The sequence below is a fragment of the Archocentrus centrarchus genome, chromosome 18, assembly GCF_007364275.1.
Source record: "Archocentrus centrarchus isolate MPI-CPG fArcCen1 chromosome 18, fArcCen1, whole genome shotgun sequence".
NCBI lineage: Eukaryota > Metazoa > Chordata > Actinopteri > Cichliformes > Cichlidae > Archocentrus > Archocentrus centrarchus.
The window spans coordinates 4,238,864-4,262,190 of record NC_044363.1 but is presented as its reverse complement, the minus strand read 5'-3'; the positions used below and the strand labels follow the sequence as shown (position 1 = coordinate 4,262,190).

Here is a 23,327-nt window from a genome sequence, read left to right as displayed (position 1 = left end):
AAAATAACTGAAACACAGATATGAATGGTTATGTTTATGAAGGTTTTAATGATCTTTCAAGTTTAACACTGATAATAATCCTTTACACAATCCCAAAATACAAAATAACTTACCAGTGACGCTGACTCTGCATCTTCCAGCACCGAAGCCATCATCAGTGTTGACCTCACACAGGTACAGACCCGAGTCATCAGTCCTGAGTCTGGACACTTGAAGTCTGATTCGTCCTTCTCTGAGGGCGTCTTTGTCACTCTGGACTCGTCCTGAAAACTTTGCATCCTGAGACTCTGAAACCTCAACACCTTCATGAACATGATACAGGACTGAGAGCTTATCATTCTTATTCAGTTTACAGAGGATGTTGAGAGTTGTGATGGATCTGTCAGGTTTGGTGGTGAACGTCCACTCCAGTGTGATGTTGTGGTTCTCCTCTGCCTGATAGGAGGTCTGTGTCACATTGACTACAAATGATCCTGTTGAGGAGACAGAGAGGGAAAGAGAGGAGCAGACACACTGAGAACTGGAACAAATCTGTTGTTGAGCTTTATTTGGAGTTCATAAAGTGAAGCTGTAAACTAACCAGAGACACATGAGGTGAGGATGAGGAGCAGCAGGATCCTGCAGATCATCTTCTCCCTGTGAGAGGAGACAGAGGTGAAGAGTCATCAACACATGAGGTCAAAGGTCAGTCAGAATCTAGAAATCGTTAGTTTAGCGTTTGAAAATGTTTTGGATGTAAGAGTCTTCAGTATTTTCAGAAATCCAAACATCAGTCAAGAAAAGATTAATCAGTAGTGAATGAGTCTTAAAATCCAAATAAAGGAAGGGCTTCATGAGAAGAGACTGATTTTAAACAAAAACCAGGCTTCTGCCCACGTAATTCAAATCTACTAAATCTACTGCTTCTAACTGAATTGCAGTACACCCTGAGATTTAACACGTTAAGCAAAAATTTCCATTAAAGCCAAAATAGCAAAGTGGCACGTTGATGTTTGCAGTTTGTCCTGTTACACAAGTGTAACAGGACAAACTTGCAGTTTTTTTTTTCCCTTTTTTTTCTTTAGCATGTGAAATAGTAGTAGGTACGATAAAACAGGAGTTGCCTATTAGGGACTTAAAATAAAGAAGAAATATATTATACCTTGGAGTATTTTAAGTGAAAAAAATAATTATTTATTTTTTTATAAAACACTGAATGCTTTTGAATAATTTCACATGCTAAGTATATTTATGTAATGAGTACCTTTGGGGTGTTTTACAAGAAAAGACAAACTATATTTCCTAATCTCATGTTCTAAGTACACATTACTGTTAGAGGCTGTAGAATAGATTATCTTACCCTCCCTTTCATACATTGTAATTACACATTATTTTAGTTACTGTGTGAAGAGCTTTGAAATGTCCTTTAAATTGAGGGGCTGTAGTTTGTATTAATGTATGTGTGTTCCTCTGTCATGGAACGTACTCAATAATGAGGGCAAGAAGCTGCAACCACCCCCCTCAGGATCCAGAGGCAGGCAGGGAAAGACCCAGGGGACCCGGGTCATCCACGGCCCACCAGGAGCACAGAAGACCCGAGGCCACACATCCCAATGGCAACTGCGCGCACACCCCAGAGGAGGAAGACCGCAGACGGAGCCCCCACGTTCAACGGACAGGAGCACAGAGAGCCAGAGGCAATGAGCAGCCTACCCCCCCCCAGCAGGCCGGCCCCCCCAGCACAAGCCGAAAATTCAGCCCCGAGGCCCCAGGCGCCCGGGAACCGCCCGACACCCATAAAACAAGAAAACAACACAAAAAGAAGATGGAGACATAGACTATTTTCTAATCAGAGATTACTATTGCAACCTCCCAAATATAACATTTCATTTAAACACCACAGCAGGCAGTGCTGGAACAGGTCACAGTCTGACTTGCTGATAAATCACAAGCAGCACATAATGAAGGTACGGCAAGGAGCAAAGTTAGCAAACATCAAAAGGAAAGAGAAGCAGTGTGAGGGAAGGTCAACCAGAGCCCTGAAGCTATTAGAGACGATGTGATTGGAGATCATCGTGTTTCGGGCAAGAAGGTTACGGTTCTTCAAAACGCTGGATGGAAGTCATGTGAATTTGGAAACTCGTCATTTTTTTATTTCTATATGTTCAGAAGCAATTTATGTGTATTATATACAAAGGTTTGGACACGCTCACCCATTTATATGAATGTATAAATCATAAATAAATACATACATTAAACAGTGTCAGTTCCATCAATATACATGTGCCTAGTAATGTTTGACAATATAACTGTAAGGTAGGAAAGGGAGTACAACATGTTATTTCTTATATGTATAGTATGAAACACTTGATCAGTATTTTGTACACCAAATTACTCTGTAATTTCCCTCTAAAATACTTTTTTTTTTGTTGAGCGACAGCTCAACAAAATCTACAAAATCTACGGTCTAAACCACTTGACTATAGCCACTACAATAGAAGCAGCCAGAAGAAAAACCTCATTTGATAAATACACAAATACAAATAAATACAATAACAAAGTAAAATATAATTTAAAAATTGAAACATACATCAGTTGGTATCTGTTTATTCAGTCAGATCGTTGTTGTAGTATATGATGAATCCGTTGTCCCGCTGACTGGAACACAACACTATGATTTCAGCTTCATGTGCTTTGTGAGCAGATGATCAGCTGATCAAATTCCCATATCACGCCTTTGATTTTCTTCACTTCTCTATTTTTACACTTCAAGTTTCTCTTTTGTTTTAAAAATGTTTCTGATCAGCTGAGAAATGCAAAAAGAATTTCACTATAAGATACACTTTGGTTTTTGTTTTTAATTAGTTGTGGTATAAACAACAACAACAACAAGGATCCAGAAGCTGTTGAAAAAGCAGAATTTGTGTTTAACTGTAAACTTTAAACATTAAAATCTTATTTTTATTTATTTTGTGTGAGCACAGTTATGCACAGTTAAAGTAGAGAGGAGACTGTGGTGAGTGCACCTGTGAGAAGGAGAGACCTCACACAATACAATAAGGCATTTGTCATGTGATGCTGTGGCAGGCAAGGCAGAGGACCCCAATGCAGGACTCACGAGGCAAGAACTCAAAACAAAAACTTAAACATGAACAAAAACCTAAGAACTATAAGCATGGCATGAACGAAGCATGGACTGTAAGGCACACAGCAGGGAAGTGACAATGACTACAGTGACCACAAGGACACAACAAGGAACAAGGGACAACATAGAGAATATAAACACAGGGGGGTGATGAGGAAAGTGGAAACATCTGGGGAGAACAGATGACAAAACACGTTAACGAGACACAGGAAACAAAACCAAACAAAAAATGCACAGGACAAAGGATCCTCAAAATAAAACAGGAAGTGAACAAACAGAACACAGACACTTGAACACAAGACCACAGGGAAGACAGCATGAGGGAAAGAGGAACTAACCACAAATAACTATAACAGAAAACTATATGGAACTAATCCTAATCCAAAAGGCAACTTACAAGCACAACTCACAGAAGAAACATAAAGCACACTGGGTGAATGGCCCAGGATCATGACAGCATTTCAATTCAGTTTTATTTATATTTATTATAGCTATACTCAGGGTGATAACATCATCCTGCTGTGGAGCCTCCAGGCAAGAAATGAGCTAACAGTGGAGTGGGAGAGTCAACCTTCTTCCAGACCCCACAGATCTAAAGAGCCAATACAAGTAGGTGCAGGGTTACCATGAAAATCACGATGAGGAAGACATGAAGATGCTGCTGTATGCTGGGAGCAGTGCTGTTTCAACCTTTATTTGGGCATCCTATAAAAGATTCTGGGGGGTCCCTAATTTGTTAAGCTGTAATTCATAACTCTGTTACAGTATAAAAAGCACACGGGCTAAAAACACTGTCTGCGGTCTACAAACACCATACATGACTCATGGAAACATTCAAAGCCCTTGTTGCACAAATTAGGCCTTTTTTAGTTTCTTGTGTTTGTCTGTATAGCATATTTTTAGAGCAATCTTTAATATTTAGCTGTTCAGAATTCTTCCCAGTACAGAAACAGTATTAGTGAAAGTAACAAATGATCTTATGGCCTCTGAGGGTGGAGTAATCTCTGTGCCCGATCTGCTAGATTTCAGTGCAGTGTTTGATACTAAACAATATTTATTACAGCATGCCGTATTAAAGGTAATGCACTGCTGTGGTTTGAATAATATTCATCTAAGAGTATCCAATTAGTTCATGTAAATGGGGAGTCTTCTTCACAGAGCAAGGTTAATTAAGGAGTTCCACAGGGTTCAATGCTAGGACCAATTATATATACATTATGCATGATTCACTTAGTGTCTGTGTAGGTTCTCAGTAATCCAAGTCATAGTAGTCTCTGGGCGACTGGACTTCTTTTTGTTGAAGACGTTTCACCTCTCATCCAAAAGGCTTCTTCAGTTTTCAAACCAAAAGGTGGAGAGACCCAGGTATTTAAACAAAAAGAGGTCCAGTCACCCTCTTTAAAGCTCCAGAGACACGCTTCCCTTGTCTCTGTATGTCTGAAAGATACAGTATGACATTACTGCAGCAGTGTAGGCTCATTCTGACAGAAAACAGAACAAAAGGCAGCAAAAATCCAAAGAAGAACATACGTTAAGAAGCCTAAGGCTAGAAACTATTCCAGAAGACGAATTAAAGAAATTACAGAAAGCTCCCTGAGGGAGTTCAGGCTGTGCCAAACAGGCTGTTCTGCCAGCCACACAGCAATTAATGACATCCCGTTTCAAATTTTGATTTTACTTTTTGTTTAAAAATATTAGCAGTGCATTTAAATGATCATTTTATACTTTCATGTTCATTAGTCATCTAGTATGTTAAAATATAGTTTACAAAAATCCACAAACAGTACAAACATCCCAGCTGGCAGCAGCCATGGTTGGACATAGATGGAATACAGAGAAACTAACTTGGACCTCGAAATTCCAAATCTGTTGATTTAATAGCATTTACATCTGATGACTTACACATGATGTGTTTATGCATTAATGCTGCTCCATCAGTCTTTTCTCTCTTTTTTTCTCTATATATCTCTTCCTGGTGCTATTACAAACATCCCACCACCACCATCATGACCACAGGTAGTTATAAAAAAAATAAATAAATAACAAAGGCGGTGTGTGCATCCTAGTATCTAGTAGGGGGACTGCTCCTCCATCCTTGCTTATTGTTTGTACTTTTCCTTCTTTGTTTTTCTGGTTGTAAAACATGTTTTTTTTTTCTTTATAGTTACAATTGCAATCTTAAATTGAGCATTTTGAAAGGCAGGACTGAAGAAGAAGCTTGGAAAAGTGCAGCTAGTCTTTGATTTTCTCTATTTACAGCAACCTGAAAACTGTCAGGTGTTTTTAGGTAAACACAATGCTGTACACTGCACACATTGTGGGCGGAGTTGTTTGAACAAGGACAGTGTTAACAGTTTACGACTGCTCTCTGTAGAGCTTCTTTAAAAGACAACATTGTTGGCTGAGGACTGAAAGACGAGGAAACAGTTGGGAATGTTTTTAAAGTAACTCTTTTGTCATATAGTAATACTGTGTTTTATTTTTAATATGGCTGTATGTAGACTATGTGCTATTATTTGAACTATTTGCATAGACTGAGAGTAATATTATTATATTTTTCCATTTCTCTACTTTATTTTTATGTTATCTATTCTTTCTCTTATCTCATCTTATATAATATTAACCTTCATTAAATATGACTTCTATCATTGCTGGATATTGTCACTTATAATCTAATTTCTTGGCTCTATCCCAAAAATGTTGGAGAACCTGGAATCTTTTCTTCATTGCAGCAAGTTTCTCATTTTGGGCTGACTGTAAGTCTTTTTCAACTTGATTTCCAAACGTAAAGGAATTCACTTGGAAAAGCTTCCTCCATGGACACTATTATTTAAGTTTCACCTGTCGGACTTTCTCCTTCTTTTTTGCCTTAGTGGTGCACATGACTCTCTTACAATGTCCTCACCACTCTCTCCACTTTATCTCCATGAAAATATTCCTTTATGTATGACTGTATGCACTTACAGTAGTATACAGACTACGGGAAATGAGCACAAAGCGATTCATTTAGAATGAGTCTCAACATATTCTTGCAAATATTAGTAAATGAGGGTCATTGTCTCAAAATTACTTCAAATCTACTTTCTGTCTGTTATGTAGGCAAATGAATCTAAATGAGTGAATGAAGTCAGACTGTAGATTTTCCTTCTTCTAGCTGTACTGACTGACCTTTGACCTCATGTGTTGCTGACTCTTCACCTCTGTCTCCTCTCACAGGGAGAAGATGATCTGCAGGATCCTGCTGCTCCTCATCCTCACCTCATGTGTCTCTGGTTAGTTTACAGCTTCACTTTATGAACTCCAAATAAAGCTCAACAACAGATTTGTTCCAGTTCTCAGTGTGTCTGCTCCTCTCTTTCCCTCTCTGTCTCCTCAACAGGATCATTTGTAGTGAATGTGACACAGACCTCCTATCAGGCAGAGGAGAACCACAACATCACACTGGAGTGGACGTTCACCACCAAACCTGAAAGAGCCCTCAAATCTCTCAACATCCTCTGTGAACTGATTAAGAATGATAGTGTCTCAGTCCTGTATCATGTTCATGAAGGTGTTGAGGTGTCAGAGTCTCAGGATGCAAAGTTTTCAGGACGAGTCCAGAGTGACAAAGACGCCCTCAGAGAAGGACGAATCAGACTTCAAGTGTCCAGACTCAGGACTGATGACTCGGGTCTGTACCTGTGTGAGGTCAACACTGATGATGGCTTTGGCTCTGCCAGATGTCGACTCAGTGTCACTAGTAAGTTATTAGAATTTTATTTTTACCTTTTTTTTTTTAAGGTTTTGATTCTTTTCATCTATTTCTGAGTATTTTGAGCCTTTAGTTTTTATTATATTTTAGTTCTAGTTACTGTTTTTATTTATGGAGTTTAATTAGTCCCCTCAGTGTTTATACTCTTGTGTTATCCCCTCTATTAAGTTCATTCATCTTTCATCAGTTTCTTCTTTTAGTTATTGTTATTTATTTCAGTTTTACTTTGATTATTTCTTCTCTTGTGTCTGGTGTTTACTTTTACGTTCTCCTCTGGCTCCTTGTCTTGATCAGGTTCGGCTGTGCCTTGTTATGTGCAATTCCCTGATTGCTTCACGTGCATAAACATCACAGTTCTTCTCTCAGTCTGCTTTTTTGCTTGTGGACTTTAGTATCCATCCCTTCATCCATCACCTTTCTTCCCTTTATGCGGGGCCAGGTCATGGGGGCAACAGCCTAAGCTGAAAAACCCAGACATCCCTCACCCCAGCCACCTCCTCCAGCTTATCCAAAGGAACACCGGCATCATCCCCAAAAAATCAGAGATGATATTCTGAGGCCACCAAGGTGGAAGCCTTCTGTCACTTGGCTATGTTACAGAATTGGTGACAAAGGGCAGCCCTGGTGGAGTCCAATACCCACCTGAAACAAGTCTGAGATTGAATGCCCCACGACAACAGGCCAGACACCCCATATTCTCCCACAAGATGCTCCAAGGGACACGGTTGCCTGCCTTCTGGCGGTCCACAAAGAACATCTAGATTGGATGGGCAAACTCCCATGCACACTTGAATATCCTTGATGTAGAGCTAGTCCAGTGTTCCACAACCAAGATTGTTCAGCATTTTTCCTGTAACAGGCAAACTTCCCTTGTATAGACCTTCCCAGGCAGGCCGAGGTGTGTGATCCTCCGATAACTGGAGCACTCCCTCCGGTCTCCCTTCTTAAAAATGGGGACCACCTCTCCAGTCTGCCAATTCTGAGGCATCACCCCATATCTCCATGTGATGTTGCAGAGGCATGTCAACCAAGACAGACCTATGGCATCCAGAGCTTTCAGGAACTCAGGGCGAATCTCATCCAACCCAGAGGCCCTGCCACCAACCGAGTTATTTAACTATCACAATGACCTCACCCCCAGTAATGGGCGAGTTGTCCCCCCTTCTACACACTTCTTCAGAAAGGGTGTCAGTGGTTTCAGAAAGGAGGTCCTCAACGTATTCCTTCCATGGCCCGACTATAGCCTCAGTTGAAATCAGCAACAGCCTACCCGCACTATACACCGTGTGGGTAGAGCATCACTTTCCCCAACTGAGTCACCTGGCGCTTTACAAGAATAGTTTCGAGGTAGTCTCAAAGTCTTTTTCCATGGCCTCACAGAGTTTTTGCTTCAGAGACCACCTTAACCGCATTCCACTTGGCCTGCAAGTACCATTCAGCTTCCTCCAGAGTCCCATGTGCCAACCAAGCCCGACAGGATTCCTTCTTCATCTTGATGGCTCCCTTCACCTCCACTGTTCTCATTTTGTTCAAGGGGGACTTTTGTATTTGAGGCTTTATAGCAACCTTCATAAATGGTTTGCTGTTTGTTCATTCAGTATGCCTTCTCTCCAACATTGCACAATTTCTGACAGAAAGTTGTTCTGAAGATCCTGTTAGCCTCTATTAAAAGAGAAAAAAAAAAAAAAAAAAAATATATATATATATATATATATATATATATATATATATATATATATATATATATATATATAAAATATGTGTATGTGTCTGGGTCCTCTTGCAGGAGCTGAAAGGCCAATGACGACCCACTGGGAGAAAGTTAAACCTGCTTTAGCAGTTGGGCAGATCACAGTCATAATACTTGCTGGCTTAATGGTCATGACTGAAATTGTGACTCAACTGACGGGAAGGGTAAGTTAGTTTAAAGTTAAATATTTTCTTTGCTCTGATTTAAGTCATTGCTTTATGTTTACTTTAAAAAAAAACTGTTTTCTAATCTACAGACTAGGAAAAAAGACCACATCAGATATAAATGAAGCAACAGATCATCTTCAAGTAGTGGTGTGAATGGATTTTCTCTACAATTTACTGATTCCACTGAATAAAATTGGGCTCAATTATACAAACAATATACAAGCAAACTGTGCTACACACTGTTAACCCACATCTAGAGCACTATCCTCCTAAGACCCTCATCCACATGTGGGGACATTTATCATACCTTCATTTTTTTATGTAGAATTGTAGAGATGTGTAAACTATTATTATTATGTTTTGTGAGTTATTACATTAACTTTGAGGCTTAATTCACTGTGTCTTTCAGCATGAAGTCTGAATTTCTTATGAAGATGCTCATGTGTTGTTGCTGAATAATTATGGTTTGTTTGCAACTAACTGAAGACAATGAATATTATTCATAGGAAAAAAAGCAAAAACAAAAACAAAAAAAAAAACCAACAAAAAACTTTCAACCCTTTCTGATGACAAAGGGGGAGCTACAAAGGTTGACGGTCTCACAGAGCTCCCATTCAGCTGTTAACATGTAAATATTTTGGTGTTCAGGGAGGTGAGGTCCTCAATCAGATGAATCTAGTAGCTGTAGCTTCCAATAAAGCATCAGGATAAGTCACAGAGGAAGTGACCACACTATTTAGACATAATCACCTGTTGCATTTCTGAGTATCACTGCTGTCAGTTCAGAGCAATGTGAGCATAATTTAAAACAAAAGTCTGTTTATACATTCTGTATCACAAGTTAAGCTTCATTATGTCATTATTACTCCTTGTTTTACTCTTTTACAGCTATTTATGGTGCATGTTTATTGAGAGTATTATAAAAAGGAGAGGAAGCTAGAGCAGAAATTCTTTTTTTTAATATATGTGTATGTTTCTTTTCCCTGCAAATTGATATTTTATCCTTAATGGTTACAATTGTAGCTATTAACTGAAATATTTGCAAGTATTATTTTACCTCAAGGATATTATGTCTTCCACACTATCTGTAAATGAGTCATGAAAATAATACTGGGAAACCGGGGTGGAAAATTTTAGGTGGCCTGTGACTCTGTTTATAGCAAACAGGTATTTTAAATAACGTCCCCTGCGCTGCATGTAATGAGGGCTGTGTTCCTTGAAACAGTGTTCACAGTTATGGGTGATTTTTAAAAATTTTTTAAATTACTGTTGTTGGTTTTTTGGCTACAATATGAAAGAAATGGAAACAGCATGGATATGATTTTAAACTAAGTCTCTTTATGATATTAATTAATATAATATATAATTAATATAAAAATTAACAGAGGCAGGAGCGCAGACTACAAAGTGCTATAATATGAACTATTTGCATATACTCAGAGTGATGTTAATATGCATTTTACAATTTCTGTATTTGTATCTTTTAAATTTATTTAATTTCCATTGGACCTGTATCATGTTCATGAAGGTGTTGAGGTGTCAGAGTCTCAGGATGCAAAGTTTTCAGGACGAGTCCAGAGTGACAAAGACGCCCTCAGAGAAGGACGAATCAGACTTCAAGTGTCCAGACTCAGGACTGATGACTCGGGTCTGTACCTGTGATGATGGCTTCAGTACTGGCTTTGTGTTATTCAAAGATTGTATGAAAATACTGCAGTTTAGTGTGTGATAAACGTAAAGCTCTGTGTTGGTGCACAGAGGCTGTGTTCATGGTCAGAGTTACAGGTTACATCAGTGCAGCAGAGATGAGTTTGAATCAAAGCTGCTGATGCTGAGATTCATTCACTGAATCCAACATTTCTACAGCCTGTATGCTGTCAGTGTAGGGGATGGAGATCAGCTCAGATAGCTGTGAAATACTGGGTTACATCTTTGTGAATTCAGTTCATCCACACAGAGCAGTAAACCTCAGAGCAGCAGCAGCAGGTCAGCTGATACAGCCTGCACACCAACATCATTTACTGCAGCTCACAATAGAAAGTTGTGATTCTTCTTCCCGCCCGGCACCACAACAACTGATCTTGTGTTTAGGTCTGAAGGCAGTCACCCTCTAAAACATATGCAACAGAGAACAGAGTTTCTTTTAAATTCCCTCTCACAGCTTGTGTCCTAGATAACAGATTCAAGCTGAGTGCATTCATTGGAATAAAAATTTAGATTAGAATAACATTTGTATTCTAATGTATTATTATTTTATATTATTAATGTAGCAGGTTCAGTTAGCTTCTCCAAAAACAGATGGAGGCAGATGATCTGCTGTAGTGACCCCTGAAGGCAGTGGTTCTCAAATCCAGGCCTCGAAGTCCGGTGTCCTGCAGGTTCTAGATGTGTCTCTGCTTCAACACACCTGAGTCAAATATAGAAGTCATTAGCAGGACTCTGGAGAACTTGACTGCATTTAATTCAGGTGTGTTGGATCACCTGCAGGACACTGGGCCACGAGGTCTGGATTTGAGAACCACTGCCTAAAGGGAACAGCTGAAAGAAGCAGTTAGTGAAGGAATCTCTAAACACTGAAAACAAAAAGTGCCATGAAGACCCAACTCACGCCTGTCTTTACACTTTTTTAATGCTTTGTTTCAGTTCTTGTTGCATTTAAGTTGTTTATCTTGTGATATTTCAGCATGTGTAATATATATTTTTACATTCAGCCTCTCATCCCTTTTGTTAAATTATGATATGTTAGATTAACAATATACTACTTTCAGACCAAAATATATGAAATATCAATATTTTTGTAATATTTACCTTATATATATATATATATATATATATATATATATATATATATATATATATATATATATATATATATATATATGTGTGTGTGTGTGTGTGTGTGTGTCTGTGACCAGTATTTAAACTATTTATAAAATCTTGCTGACATTTGCTTTATCAGCTGATTGTACTGCTTGGTACACCCCACCTGAGGAGTTTGTCTGTCTGGTGAAGCAGGTGCACCTGACTCAATCAGGCTCTCCTCCACACAGTCCTCATTTACGTCACTAGTTTGCTAACATAAACTAATGTAAGTCTATTAGCTGCACCCACCCAACAAACCTTCTGACATTATGTTCTGTACTGGCATAAGGTGGGGCTACAATTTTAACTTTAAGCACTCATTTCTTAAATGCAGCTTCACAGACGGTTAAATCTATGACATTTTTTTTAGAGCAGGGCTCCATGGTGTAAATTAGCCTTCATGCATGTAGGGTTTTATATCCACCTTAACATTAGAGTGATGAATCCTGACATTTGTACTGGGACTTTAAAAGTGTGAAAACATGAGTACATGAGAACAAGGAACATGAGTACTAACAGTGAGGATTAAATCTGACAGTTTGTTAATGTGTGATTGTGTGACGGCTGGAGCAAAACTGAACAACCGGTTTGCACCCTCAAACCATGAAACTCATACACTTTCTGAAATATTACTGTGCAAATGCATTATTATTAACAAGGAATGAATAGCCTTATGTTCACAGTTATTCATTACAGTACACTTAATTAAAAACATTATTTGTTTTTCAGTGTAATTACTTCTGTGTAAAACAGACAGTTGAAGTCTGAAAATATTAAAGCCCATCACGTGGAGTCTGTGGACGTTCAATTCCCAGAAATCAAATCAAGGGCATGAACTTAATGTGAACAGTTTGTGTTTTGCTTCATCGATCACTCTCTCCTTTAACCTGATCACTGTTACCATAAACAGCAAATTACTGATACACACATTTGGTAATAAAGGAAAGTTAACTTTATAACAGGGAGGATTCAATAGTAAGCCAGAGATAATTTTTAAAAAAAATTAAATGAAAATGTAAGCAACAGTCAGAGAGATGAGAAGGAAACCGTTCTCCAATTTATGCCCTTAAGGTATCAGAAATGTTTCTTCTGTGTTGTGTTAGCACTGATTTCCTACGGTGGGAACGCCGGGAATTCAAGAGATTACAAATTCTTCTTATCTTATCTAAACACAGAAATGTGTGCAGTGTACACAGCCGGCACCACACACCCCTCTTCTGTGTGTGACTTACAAACTTACTGAGCGTGCCTGAGTCTGACTCAGAGGCCTAGCTTTTCTCCAAGGTAGTTAGAAAAGCGAAACTTCATTTAAAAAAAAAGCTGGTTAAAGAGTTGCTCCTCTGTCCAGGTGGGTGTCAGGGAGGGGCCTGCGACTGTCCAGACAGAGACGCACAAAACTGAAGCTTGTGTACAGCTCGACTAATTAATTCAGCAGCACTTTTCTTTAACAGGTTTTCACATTCCTCCTGACTACTTTGCACCATCTAGTGACAACTGGCATATTAACAAGTAGATCACAATGAAGCTGGTGCTTAATCACTGCAGAGGCAATAAAATTAAACAGTTTTTAATTTACTTGTTACAACATGAACCATACGGACTTTTAAACTGTATTTATAATCTATATCTATGCCTTCTATTAAAGTAAAGCCTCATTTATAGCCTCATCATAGTAAAAGTTGATAACACATCAGAAAATCATCATCTTAACTCAGGCTTAAATATTTCATTACACCTGGAGGAGTCAAGAAATTGGCAGACAGGAAAGAAGCATGAATAAAAACGTTCAATTGTGTCAAATACAACCAAAAAAAAAAGAAAGTAAATTGTAACAGAAACGTGATGCAGATCAGCTACACATGACAGACGGTACTTATTTGTACCCTTGTGGTTTGTGCCTGGTGACAGCTTTGTACGTGTGACTTACATGATCCACGGTTTTGGTCCCAGAGTTTTGAATTTTTTTGATGTTTTTGGGTTCATTTTTGTTATTAAGTGTTATTTCTCTTTAGTTTCATGTGCTCAGAGCTGGGATTATTGTTGGGCTGTCTCTGCTCATTTATTTGAAATTGTAAGTGAAAGCAAAAGCAACCAAACTGAGCTAAAGTGAAAGTAAACAGGAAGAAGGAGCGGTCACCTCACCCTTGGCAGACGTCCAGTCACGGCAGCTCTTGTGCTGCTTTAAAAAGTGACAAACAGATTCCTGCGTCATCGTCAGTATGGATCACATATGAGGCGATGAAGACGACTGCAGAGAGACGCCTGAAAGAAAAAGACACAACAGGAGTATGTATCTTATCTTTTATGTTCTTCCTCTGTGTTTCTCCCTGCAGCTCTGTGTGCTGCTGTAGGGTTACTTTGCTGTGAGACCTCACTGACAGTAATGATACTTAACAACCTAAACCTTTAAAACGTGTTGCACAGTATCCCATTTCTGTCTATTTATATTATTATTTGAACAATCAGCTTTCTCAACTCCTCTCTCGTTCACTTGGAGTTACAGCAGGTGCTTTCTTCTTTAAATCTCACACATTGGTTTTTTTTTTTTTTTTTAGTATTTTTTAGCCATGAAGCGTGACCCCTTTTCAGCCTCAAGTATCTACAGTCATTCCTCAGTTTGCAGTGACTCTTCACTCTGAGTTTGAATTCTTGTTTAGCCAGTTAACCTGCTGCTGCTGACTGTTGGTATCTATCATACATGCATGCAGAGCAATATCACATTTCTAACCCTCCATCAGCAAACAAATATATCCATTACCCATAATATCAAACTATTGCTGGAATAACATTTAAAACCTTTTGTACAGTTAAAACTTGCTGTCTTTTCTCACAGGGACAACATGACGAGGATTTTCATTTTTCTGGTCCTGGGTTGGTTTTCACTTTATTATTTTAACAGATTCATTTGCTGAACTCAGGCTCTGAGTCTCAATTGTAACAGTTCTCTCCTTATTTCCTCAACAGGGACACTTGTTGTCAGAGGGGCTCCAGCCATCAATGAGGCAGAGGAGGAGGACAATATTACCATCAGTCTGGACAGTCGTGTCCAAACTGACATGTCTCACACCAACGTGATTTGTTTTTTTCAGTCATATAAGATTTTATATAAAATGATAAAAGGTGTGGAGGACTCAGAGTCTCAGCATGAGCAGTTTGCAGGACGGGTTCAGAGTGACAGAGACGCTCTGAGAGGAGGACGAGTCACACTTCATCTGTTCAGAGTCACAGCTGAAGACTCTGGAAACTACAGCTGCGATCTCACTGCTGATTATGACGGCAGCCTGGAGAGACGGCAGCTCCTGACCTCTGGTAAGGTGGTGCTGTAGAACTCAGATGTTTGCTCAAAATTTCACTATATTCCTCTTTTCTTCTAAAGGCACACTATAATGTTACTGTCCTGTAATGCTAATATATATTTCCTGGCACAGAGCATTTTGTCGTGAGTGTGACTCGGACCTCTCACAGACCAAGCAGCAACGAGTCCACAGACACATCTCAACAAGCAACAGCTTCAGGTAGGTCAAGTGAACCTCTTAGTGCAGCTCTAATGAAACAAGCTGGTTTAGCTCATCACCCTTTAAGGCCCCCCCACTCTTTCAGCTGACTCTATTCTGACCGGCCGCCCCTCACAAACAAGGGTTTGCTGTCCTCACAGCCAGAGACACGTGCATGATTTAACCATGATATGGATATCAACTCTCACTGGCATCATCTAGAGATGAGTAGAAAAGAAAGAAAAATATACATTAAAATTAAAAGCAGTCTGAAGCCTGAGTTTACATTTTACAGCTCTCACATGTATACTGGCTGTAAGGTCATGAAACATCACAATATTGTTTCATATAATGTGCTATTTGTTATTGCAAAAAACACAGTTTGCTGCAATATTTTTTCATCATTTGGATGACAGCTCACAGTCTGATATGGCACCTTTCTGAGTACTGCTGCTTTGCTGTGCCTGCTAAATACAATTTAAAAGGCTGCCATTATCTATAATTAGTGAAAACTAATTCTTTCATAGTTGATCTCATTAGGTTTACGGGCATTTTGCAGAAATGAAAGAAGTACAAATATTTCCCAGCATGCACCCCCACCATCATAACTTTTTAGAAAAGGCACGAATTTAAATCAGAGGAGTGTAAAACCACTGAATAAACGTTTTCAGCTAAAATTCAAATGGAAAATATTTACTGTATAAATAAAGTTTGGTTCAATAAATGGCCTGATGTGTCCACTTCACCTTAACACAGTGAATATCCAGTTTAATATAAAGGAGGGACTTCTCCCCCGGGCATTGAACTGTTTGTCCTGTATAATGTACAGCACCTTTGGTACTCCTCACCTTTGGTGAAATTATACATCATGCAAGCACATTTCTTTGGTACCGATATGCTAATGATTTGATAATGATTTACAATGTTCATAGTTCATTGTTTGTCAGCAAGCTAACATTTCAGTGTAGTAACAAAAAAATTAAAGCTGAGACTGATAGTAATGTTATTTGGTTTTCATGTGTGTGATCAAGTCTGGCCTCACATTTTTAAAACTCCTCATCCACTCAGGTTTAGAGGATCCCAGCTGACGCTGGGGTGAGAGGGTCACTGGACACCAGTGTTTATTTAGTTGACCAAATATTTTCATCAACGACCCTTTTTTTCATCACAATAACGAGACGATAACCAAATAAAAACTACTTAAAAGGATAAAAATGATAATGAAATTAATTGACACTTTCGTCAATGAATGAAAACGAGATGAAAATGCTTGGCGGGCACGACATCCAATCAGAACTGATTTAATTTTGTGACAGGGCGGGACCAGTTAGGAAAACATCTAATCAAACACACAGTTGTGCAAATTTGCTCTAAACCCGGGAAGACCAAACTCGCCTGTGATTTGTCTTTACTTCTGATAGAACTAAGTTATGTAATCAGTGTCAGCAGGGAGAAAGAGGAGAGCCGATGTATGGACACATTTGTCCTTTGACGTTGTGACAAACAAAACAATGTGTAAACCATGTGGGGCGACTATCTCGGGTAAAAACACCGCAAACAACATCTGCAAACCAGTCACCCAGATCTCCATGCAAAGGTCAGCATTTTAATGTCATGCAGGGTAAAGTGTTTTTCCCAGTTTAGCGTTTGTGTTTAGAGAAAATCTCCACACCGCGGTGGATTAGCCTTTCCTAATCTTAGTCCTGAACACTGCCCTGTACCTTTCAGAGTGTCCTGCTGTAAAACACTCGTATTATCTCAGTAAGGTGGTGTTAATGATCAGGTGTGTGGGAAGCAGGTGAAACACTAATGTTAATATTATTAATAATATTGCATAACTTTTAATAAATGTTTAATTTCATGTAAGTGTGTATAATGACTAATTCAAGGGAAGTGAAGAAAAAGCATTTACATTTTACACCCTTTATATTTTAGTCACTAAATCGACTGTAGATTTAGTCAACTATACTCTTATGATAATTTATCGAAAAAAACTAAAACTACTCAGATGACTAAAACTAAATCAAAATTTGCTGTCAAAATTAACACTGCTGGACACAGAGAGACAGAAAACATTCATGCTCACACCTACAGCCGGTTAAGAGTGACCACTTAACCTAAGAGGCATTTCTTTGAGAGGACGAGCAAACAAACCAGAGAAATGCAACAGTGCTAACCACCAAAGCACAGCTATTCAAAATATTCACACAGCTATTCAAAATATTCAACAAATAATGAAATGTCACACAGATGGTGGCACTGAGTAAAAGGTTACACAGTTTTTCAGATTTATAACAACACTGAAATATCATCTTCAACAGGTGAGAAACTCAAACCAGCGTGTTCACAGCATCAACAAGCTGTCTGCCCAAATCCCAGCAAAGTTGGACCAGTTCTGGCAGTGGTGGCTCTGACATTGCTGTTTGTTAGCATTAAATATCCACTGCTTCCAGCTCTCCTCAGACCTCTGACATGCACGTGTACGTGCACGTCTGTGGTATGAAGGTATGTTTGATTTTATCCTATTTAGCAGAGTAAAAAGACAATGAAGGGCTTTTACTTTTCTTAAATTAGAACACTTTACTGCTTTTAAGTTGTAGCATTTTAATTTGAAAGTTGCAGTCATGTCCTGACAGTCTCAAAGGGATTCAGTGCTGTTGTGTGTTTGAATTTTCTTTAAAGGAGAATTCAGAACAAATGATTTACAGAGCCAGAGGCCATCAGCAGGGGCCTGGGTTCAAGTCTGTCCCAGACCGTTTCCTGTCTGTCTGTGAAAAAGAACATCATAGTTACACTAATCACTCTGTGTCCAACTGTAAACAACTACAGTATATACTGCAGTACATAAAAGCACTGCAATAACAGTTTGCTTTAGATTATGTATCAGTGCTTTGCATCCACCTAATCCTGTCTCATGTCAATCCTACAGCTCCAAACTAGGATGAACCTCCATCAGTTCAGCTGATGTTTATAAAACTGCTCAAGCAGAATATCCCAACCTGCTCCAGCTGTGATTGGAGATGATAATAATCAGCAGAGGACGGGACTCATCGGTCATTTGCATCTCTCATGGCGCTCATGAGGAGAGTGTTTCTGAAGCAGAGAGTCAACACATGAAAAATGGATGTTTATTGAAAATCAAGTATGATATAAAATGTGTCAAGTTACTGAATGATGACCAAAAATCAGAGCTGTGCTAACAGTGTTTCAGCAACTGAGTCCAGAAAGAGAGATAATACACACATACGTGTGTGTGTGTGTGTGTGTGTGTATGTGTGTGTGCGTGTGTGTGTGTGTGTGTGTGTGTGTAACTTACATTAAGAAGCTCAAAAAAGCTTTAACATGTCTCGTTTAAAGCTGATTTCTATGAATTTTAAATATACATGATCTGTATGTAATAATCATAATCACTGATTAAAGTCTTCAGTCTGCTGGTTGTTCTGAGTTGTATGCAGGTAGTCTGACTCCAGGCACAATTACCACCAAAAGAAAAACTTTACTTTGTAAATTTATTTTTGATCAGTTTTCATTTGCTTAATAATATTCACGTATGTTGCTCATTTTCTAGAAATCTATTTTACAAAGGAGGGAGGACAGCAGAACTGGACACTGATGCTGTGGAAATAACAGTAAAAAGCTTTATTGATAAACAACAAATTTTCCCTTTTAATCAGAAAGAAATTTGAAATATAAGGAAACATTAAAGTGTGACACATGTGGCCTTTTTTTCTTTAGAAGGACTACTTTACAGCCTACACTCAAAGACATTTTAAATGGACAAAAGATTCTCCTCTGACTGATTTGGTTTGTTGTATAACATAATAACATGATATGTACACATGACTCTTCCTATGAGAGATGTTTTGCTGGTCACTGATCAGCCACCTAATTTTTCATTTCTTTACACTGCATCCGTCAACAACAGAGCTCCGGGCCATCCCCGGACTGCCTGCACACGCTCACCCATTCATAAGAAACTTTAGACTGGTACTGCACATATAGCCAAAAAAAAAAATCTTTGCACATGTGAGTTCATACGCACATGAATTTGAGTGAAATCCGATTCTTAATGCTCCATATGATGGAGATCCACCCTTTGCAGGTTCAGCTCTTCTGGGAAGGCTTTCCACAAGGTTTAGGAGCATGCTTATGGGAATTTTTTACCTTTCTTCCAGAAGCATATTTGTGGAGACTCTTAGACTCTAATAAATCTGCAACAGTTGAAATTATAGCTACTGTATCTGATCACAGCCAGTTTTACTGCTGTGTCCACAGGTACACCATAAACTATCAACAAACACAGAGAGGAATGGTCACTGACCAGCAAAGCCTCAAATTCACTGATAAGAGGAAACCTGTGTACATTTTGTAACCTGTGTGTATGTTCTGTATTATGAAAGTGAAACCAAACACAGCCTATATATATATATATATATATATATATATAAAAGACTGAATTCATGGTCTCACCTTGAGTCCTCAGCAGAGGCAAAGCTGAACACAGTCTATGATCTGCCTGCAGTGGGAGACCCTCAGCCTTCTCAGTCCAGGCAGAGGAACTCAGGGTCCCACTACAGAGGAGAACACCATCCCTTATAATAAACTGCTTTGGTCTGAGCTTCACTTCATAATATGTACTAACTCAAATATTTAACCAAGTTCACATGGTAACAAGCTGGACAATAATCCTGTTCTCTTGTTTTCTCTGTTGTTCTTTTCTTCCAGTTTCATCGTATTTTATCCTGAACAAAGCGCGGCTTCACTCTTTAAACACTTGTATCAACTCTCTCCATCTGCACTTTGTTTGTGGTGTTTCTGTCAGTGATGTTTGAAGGCAGCAGGAAAATGTTTCTCATCACTTCTTTAGTTATTTATTATCAGGGACCTTTGTTTGTTTGAAGCTGGAAACAGGAAATATGATTCTCTGTAACTCTGCAGCCAACATGAGGTCACATTAATTTATCAGCACACTTAAAATAAAACATTTTAATCAAATTAATTTTTATCTATATCAGACAAATTAATTCTGAAAATATCAGAATCAATTCTGAATTCAGTCACCACAGACTACATTTGGTAAGAACACAGAACTAAGTCTGAATCATAAATTTATAACAGGATAAAGTATTTTTATTAGAGCACAGTGAAATCTGTAGATCAAAGACTTGAATCAGTGTTTCAGGTAAAGATGAAATAAATAAAGAAAAGTTGAATAAAGTCATTTGTAAATGCTGCCAGGTTTGAATCCTTTTATGATCTGTGTAGATAATTTAGACAATTAATATTGATCCAAACATTCAAACCTCACACTGAATCACCTGGATTCAAGATTCATGTGTGAACTATTGAGTAGTTCACTTTTTTTTCAGTGAGTAAAAGTAAAACAATGAAGATAAATGTGAACAAGTAAACTTCATGTTAGGAAGAGACTTTTTATGAGTATAAGTATCAGATAACAGGTAAAAATCTCAAACAGCTCAAAGATTCAAATTTTTGTTCCATTTTCAAAGTTCAAACCTCAAAAACATTAAGTTTACTTTTATATATGATCAAGAAAATCAACAATCTTCACATTTCAGAAACTGGAAGCAGCTTTAAATATGACTAAAATAATTATAAAACAATCAATTCTCTAATCATTGACTAACTGATGAATCACTGCAGCTCCAATGGATTCTTTACATTTGACAACCCACTACAGCAACTACAGAATAAAACCACTAACCAGACTGATTCAAGACTGAAAACATGCTGAATATGAAGAGTAGTATAATTGAAACTCACATGATTATCAGCCATAAGAACAGATCCAGATTTATATTGATGTAAGGTATATAAATGTAAGTACAGTTTGAATCAGTGCAATATTATTTTCAGACATCAATGGACCACTGAACTTCTCAGCTTCTAAAATGTAAAGCCTCATTTAGAAACTACACAAGTACATATAATGGTCAGGATCAACATGAACCTATCTTCTCTGTCTATCTGACTTTAATCAACTCTGCAGTGTCTCCATCAGTGAAACCAAGCCAAAGTCCAGCATAGAGCGGCTGAGTGAATGTGGTCTGGACTCTGTGGAGGAGAGTCATGGTTTCAGAGACGCTGTAGAAAGACAGAATACCTGCTCTGTGATCCAGGTACACTCCTACTCTGGAGGACCGAGGACCTGACAGGACAGTTTGGACCTTGTTGTGCCAAAATGTATAACTGTTTGTGTCACAACGTAATGCCCAAGAATTATCATTATTTCCAAAAAAACATTCATTGAAGCTCCCTGCTCTGCTGATATTCTTGTATGCGACTGCTACACAAACTCCTCCCCCTCTCCACTCCACCTCCCAGTAACAACGTCCAGTCAGACTCTCTCTACTCAGGACCTGATAACATCCAGTGAATCTGTCTGAATGATGAGAATAAAACTGTTGTTGTTCCATTAATGTTACTTTTCTGTTCCCCTCAGATAATAACAGATATCTGTTTGCTGTGTTTGGATCCAGTGTGATTTCATGTGAATATTTTAAGAATCCAGCTCTGGTCTTTGGCTCTGATGGTGACAGTAAAACATCCACTTCAGTGACTCTCAGTGAGATGTTTGTCCATTCCTCTCTCAGGATGTCCTGTAGTTTATCTCTGGTCTGTGACACAGCTGCTGTCACATCCTCAAAGTACCTCAGAGGACCAATATTGATGCTGGATGAGTGTGTAGACTCACTGAGTGCTGACAGTGAGGGGTAGTTGTGTAGAAACTGGTTGTGATCCTCTGTGTGTGAGAGCTGCTCCAGCTCGCCGTCTTTCCTCTTCAGCTCGGCGATCTCCTGCTCCAGCTTCTCCTGAAGCTCTTTGACTCGACTCACTTCAGTTTCCTGCTGGGATCTGACCTGCTGCTTCACATCAGAGCTTCTTTTCTGGATCAGACGGATCAGCTCAGTCAACATCTTCTCACTGTCCTCCACTGCTTTATCAGCGGAGCCATTGATGGCCTCCACCTCCTGTTGAAGCAGCTTCACATCTTTCTCTCGGTCCTGGATTCTCTGCTGGATGTTTAGTTGTCTCACCTTGAGCTCCTTCTGCTTCTCAGTCCTTTCTGCTGCAGCTGGGACTGTTTCATGGCCTTGATGTTCATCCATTGTGCAGAGATAACAGATACTCTGCTGATCAGTACGACAGAAAATCTTCATCACCTCATCATGACGAGAGCAGATGTTCTCCTGGAGCTTCTTGGAGGGGGCCACCAGCTTGTGTTTCTTTAATGGAGCTGCATCATAGTGAGGTTGGAGGTGTTTCTCACAGTAAGAGGCTGGACAAGATAAACAGGACTTGGTGGCTTTCAGCTTCCTCCCAGTGCAGACATCACAGGCCACATCTTCAGGTCCAGCATAGCAGTGATCAGCTGGAGCAGCTTGGAGTCCAGTCTTCTTCAGCTCCTCCACTAAAACAGCTAATATGGTGTTTTTCTCCAGGACAGGCCTCGGTGTGAAAGTCTTCCTGCACTGAGGGCAGCTGTGGATTCCCTTTTTCTCCTCCTCTTCATCCCAGAAGCTTTTAATACAGTTCATGCAGTAGCTGTGTCCACAGGGAATAGTCACAGGATCCTTCAGTAGATCCAAACAGATGGAACAAGTGAAGGTTTCTCGGTCCAGCTGAACTCCTTTCTGCGCCATTTCTCCTCTCAGTGTCAGTGACTGTGTGAGTTTCTCTTCCTTATAACTGAAACTAGTCTGAGCTCTGATCTCAGCAGCATGTGTTTCTGCAGTGAATGGAGCCTGTCAGCTCTTACACAGCACCACATGTTGGTTACACCCATCTTCAAACTACAGATCTGAAGGGGAGGGAACGAGGAAACATGGACAGAGAGGAGGTGCTGTGTTTAAGAGCAGGAAGAAGAGGGAGGAGTTATCAGGCTGTGCTTCATTCCAAGAAGAGGAGCTCTCTGAGAGCGATACTGTGTGTTTAACCCTTTTTATTCACTGATCACCTGAACTTCTCAGCTTGTTAACCCTTTCTTCTTTGTAAATAAACTTCACTTTAGAAATGTCAGAGTTCTCAAAGTTAACAAACTGTCCTTCAGTTTTAGTCAAAGCAGGAGGATAATGATCCTAAACATAGAGATAAAGCAGCCACTGACATGATGCTCATGTTGCATTTAAGTTCATGTTAGCTTCAATGTTTCGCTCCC

General features: G+C 39.1%; 3 protein-coding genes across 3 annotated transcripts; 2 read left to right on the top strand and 1 right to left on the bottom strand.

Moving 5' to 3' along the window:
- The first annotated feature begins 5,516 nt into the window (after positions 1-5,516).
- On the top strand, positions 5,517-10,454 carry LOC115796589 (uncharacterized). Its single transcript, XM_030752954.1, has 6 exons — positions 5,517-5,568; positions 6,341-6,396; positions 6,504-6,863; positions 8,662-8,789; positions 9,441-9,444; positions 10,321-10,454. Exons 1-6 carry the CDS (start codon positions 5,558-5,560, stop codon positions 10,452-10,454), a joined length of 693 nt encoding a protein of 230 aa, XP_030608814.1. The 5' UTR covers positions 5,517-5,557.
- A 3,352-nt stretch (positions 10,455-13,806) lies between these two features.
- LOC115796783 (uncharacterized) lies at positions 13,807-18,451 on the top strand. Its single transcript, XM_030753214.1, has 6 exons — positions 13,807-13,940; positions 14,488-14,525; positions 14,619-14,963; positions 15,083-15,169; positions 17,470-17,653; positions 18,078-18,451. Exons 2-5 carry the CDS (start codon positions 14,495-14,497, stop codon positions 17,649-17,651), a joined length of 645 nt encoding a protein of 214 aa, XP_030609074.1. The 5' UTR covers positions 13,807-13,940; positions 14,488-14,494; the 3' UTR covers positions 17,652-17,653; positions 18,078-18,451.
- A 1,777-nt stretch (positions 18,452-20,228) lies between these two features.
- Positions 20,229-22,856, bottom strand: LOC115796780 (tripartite motif-containing protein 16-like). Its single transcript, XM_030753205.1, has one exon. The coding sequence runs from the start codon at positions 22,810-22,812 to the stop codon at positions 21,133-21,135; it is 1,680 nt and encodes a 559-aa protein (XP_030609065.1). The 5' UTR covers positions 22,813-22,856; the 3' UTR covers positions 20,229-21,132.
- Positions 22,857-23,327: the final 471 nt, after the last annotated feature.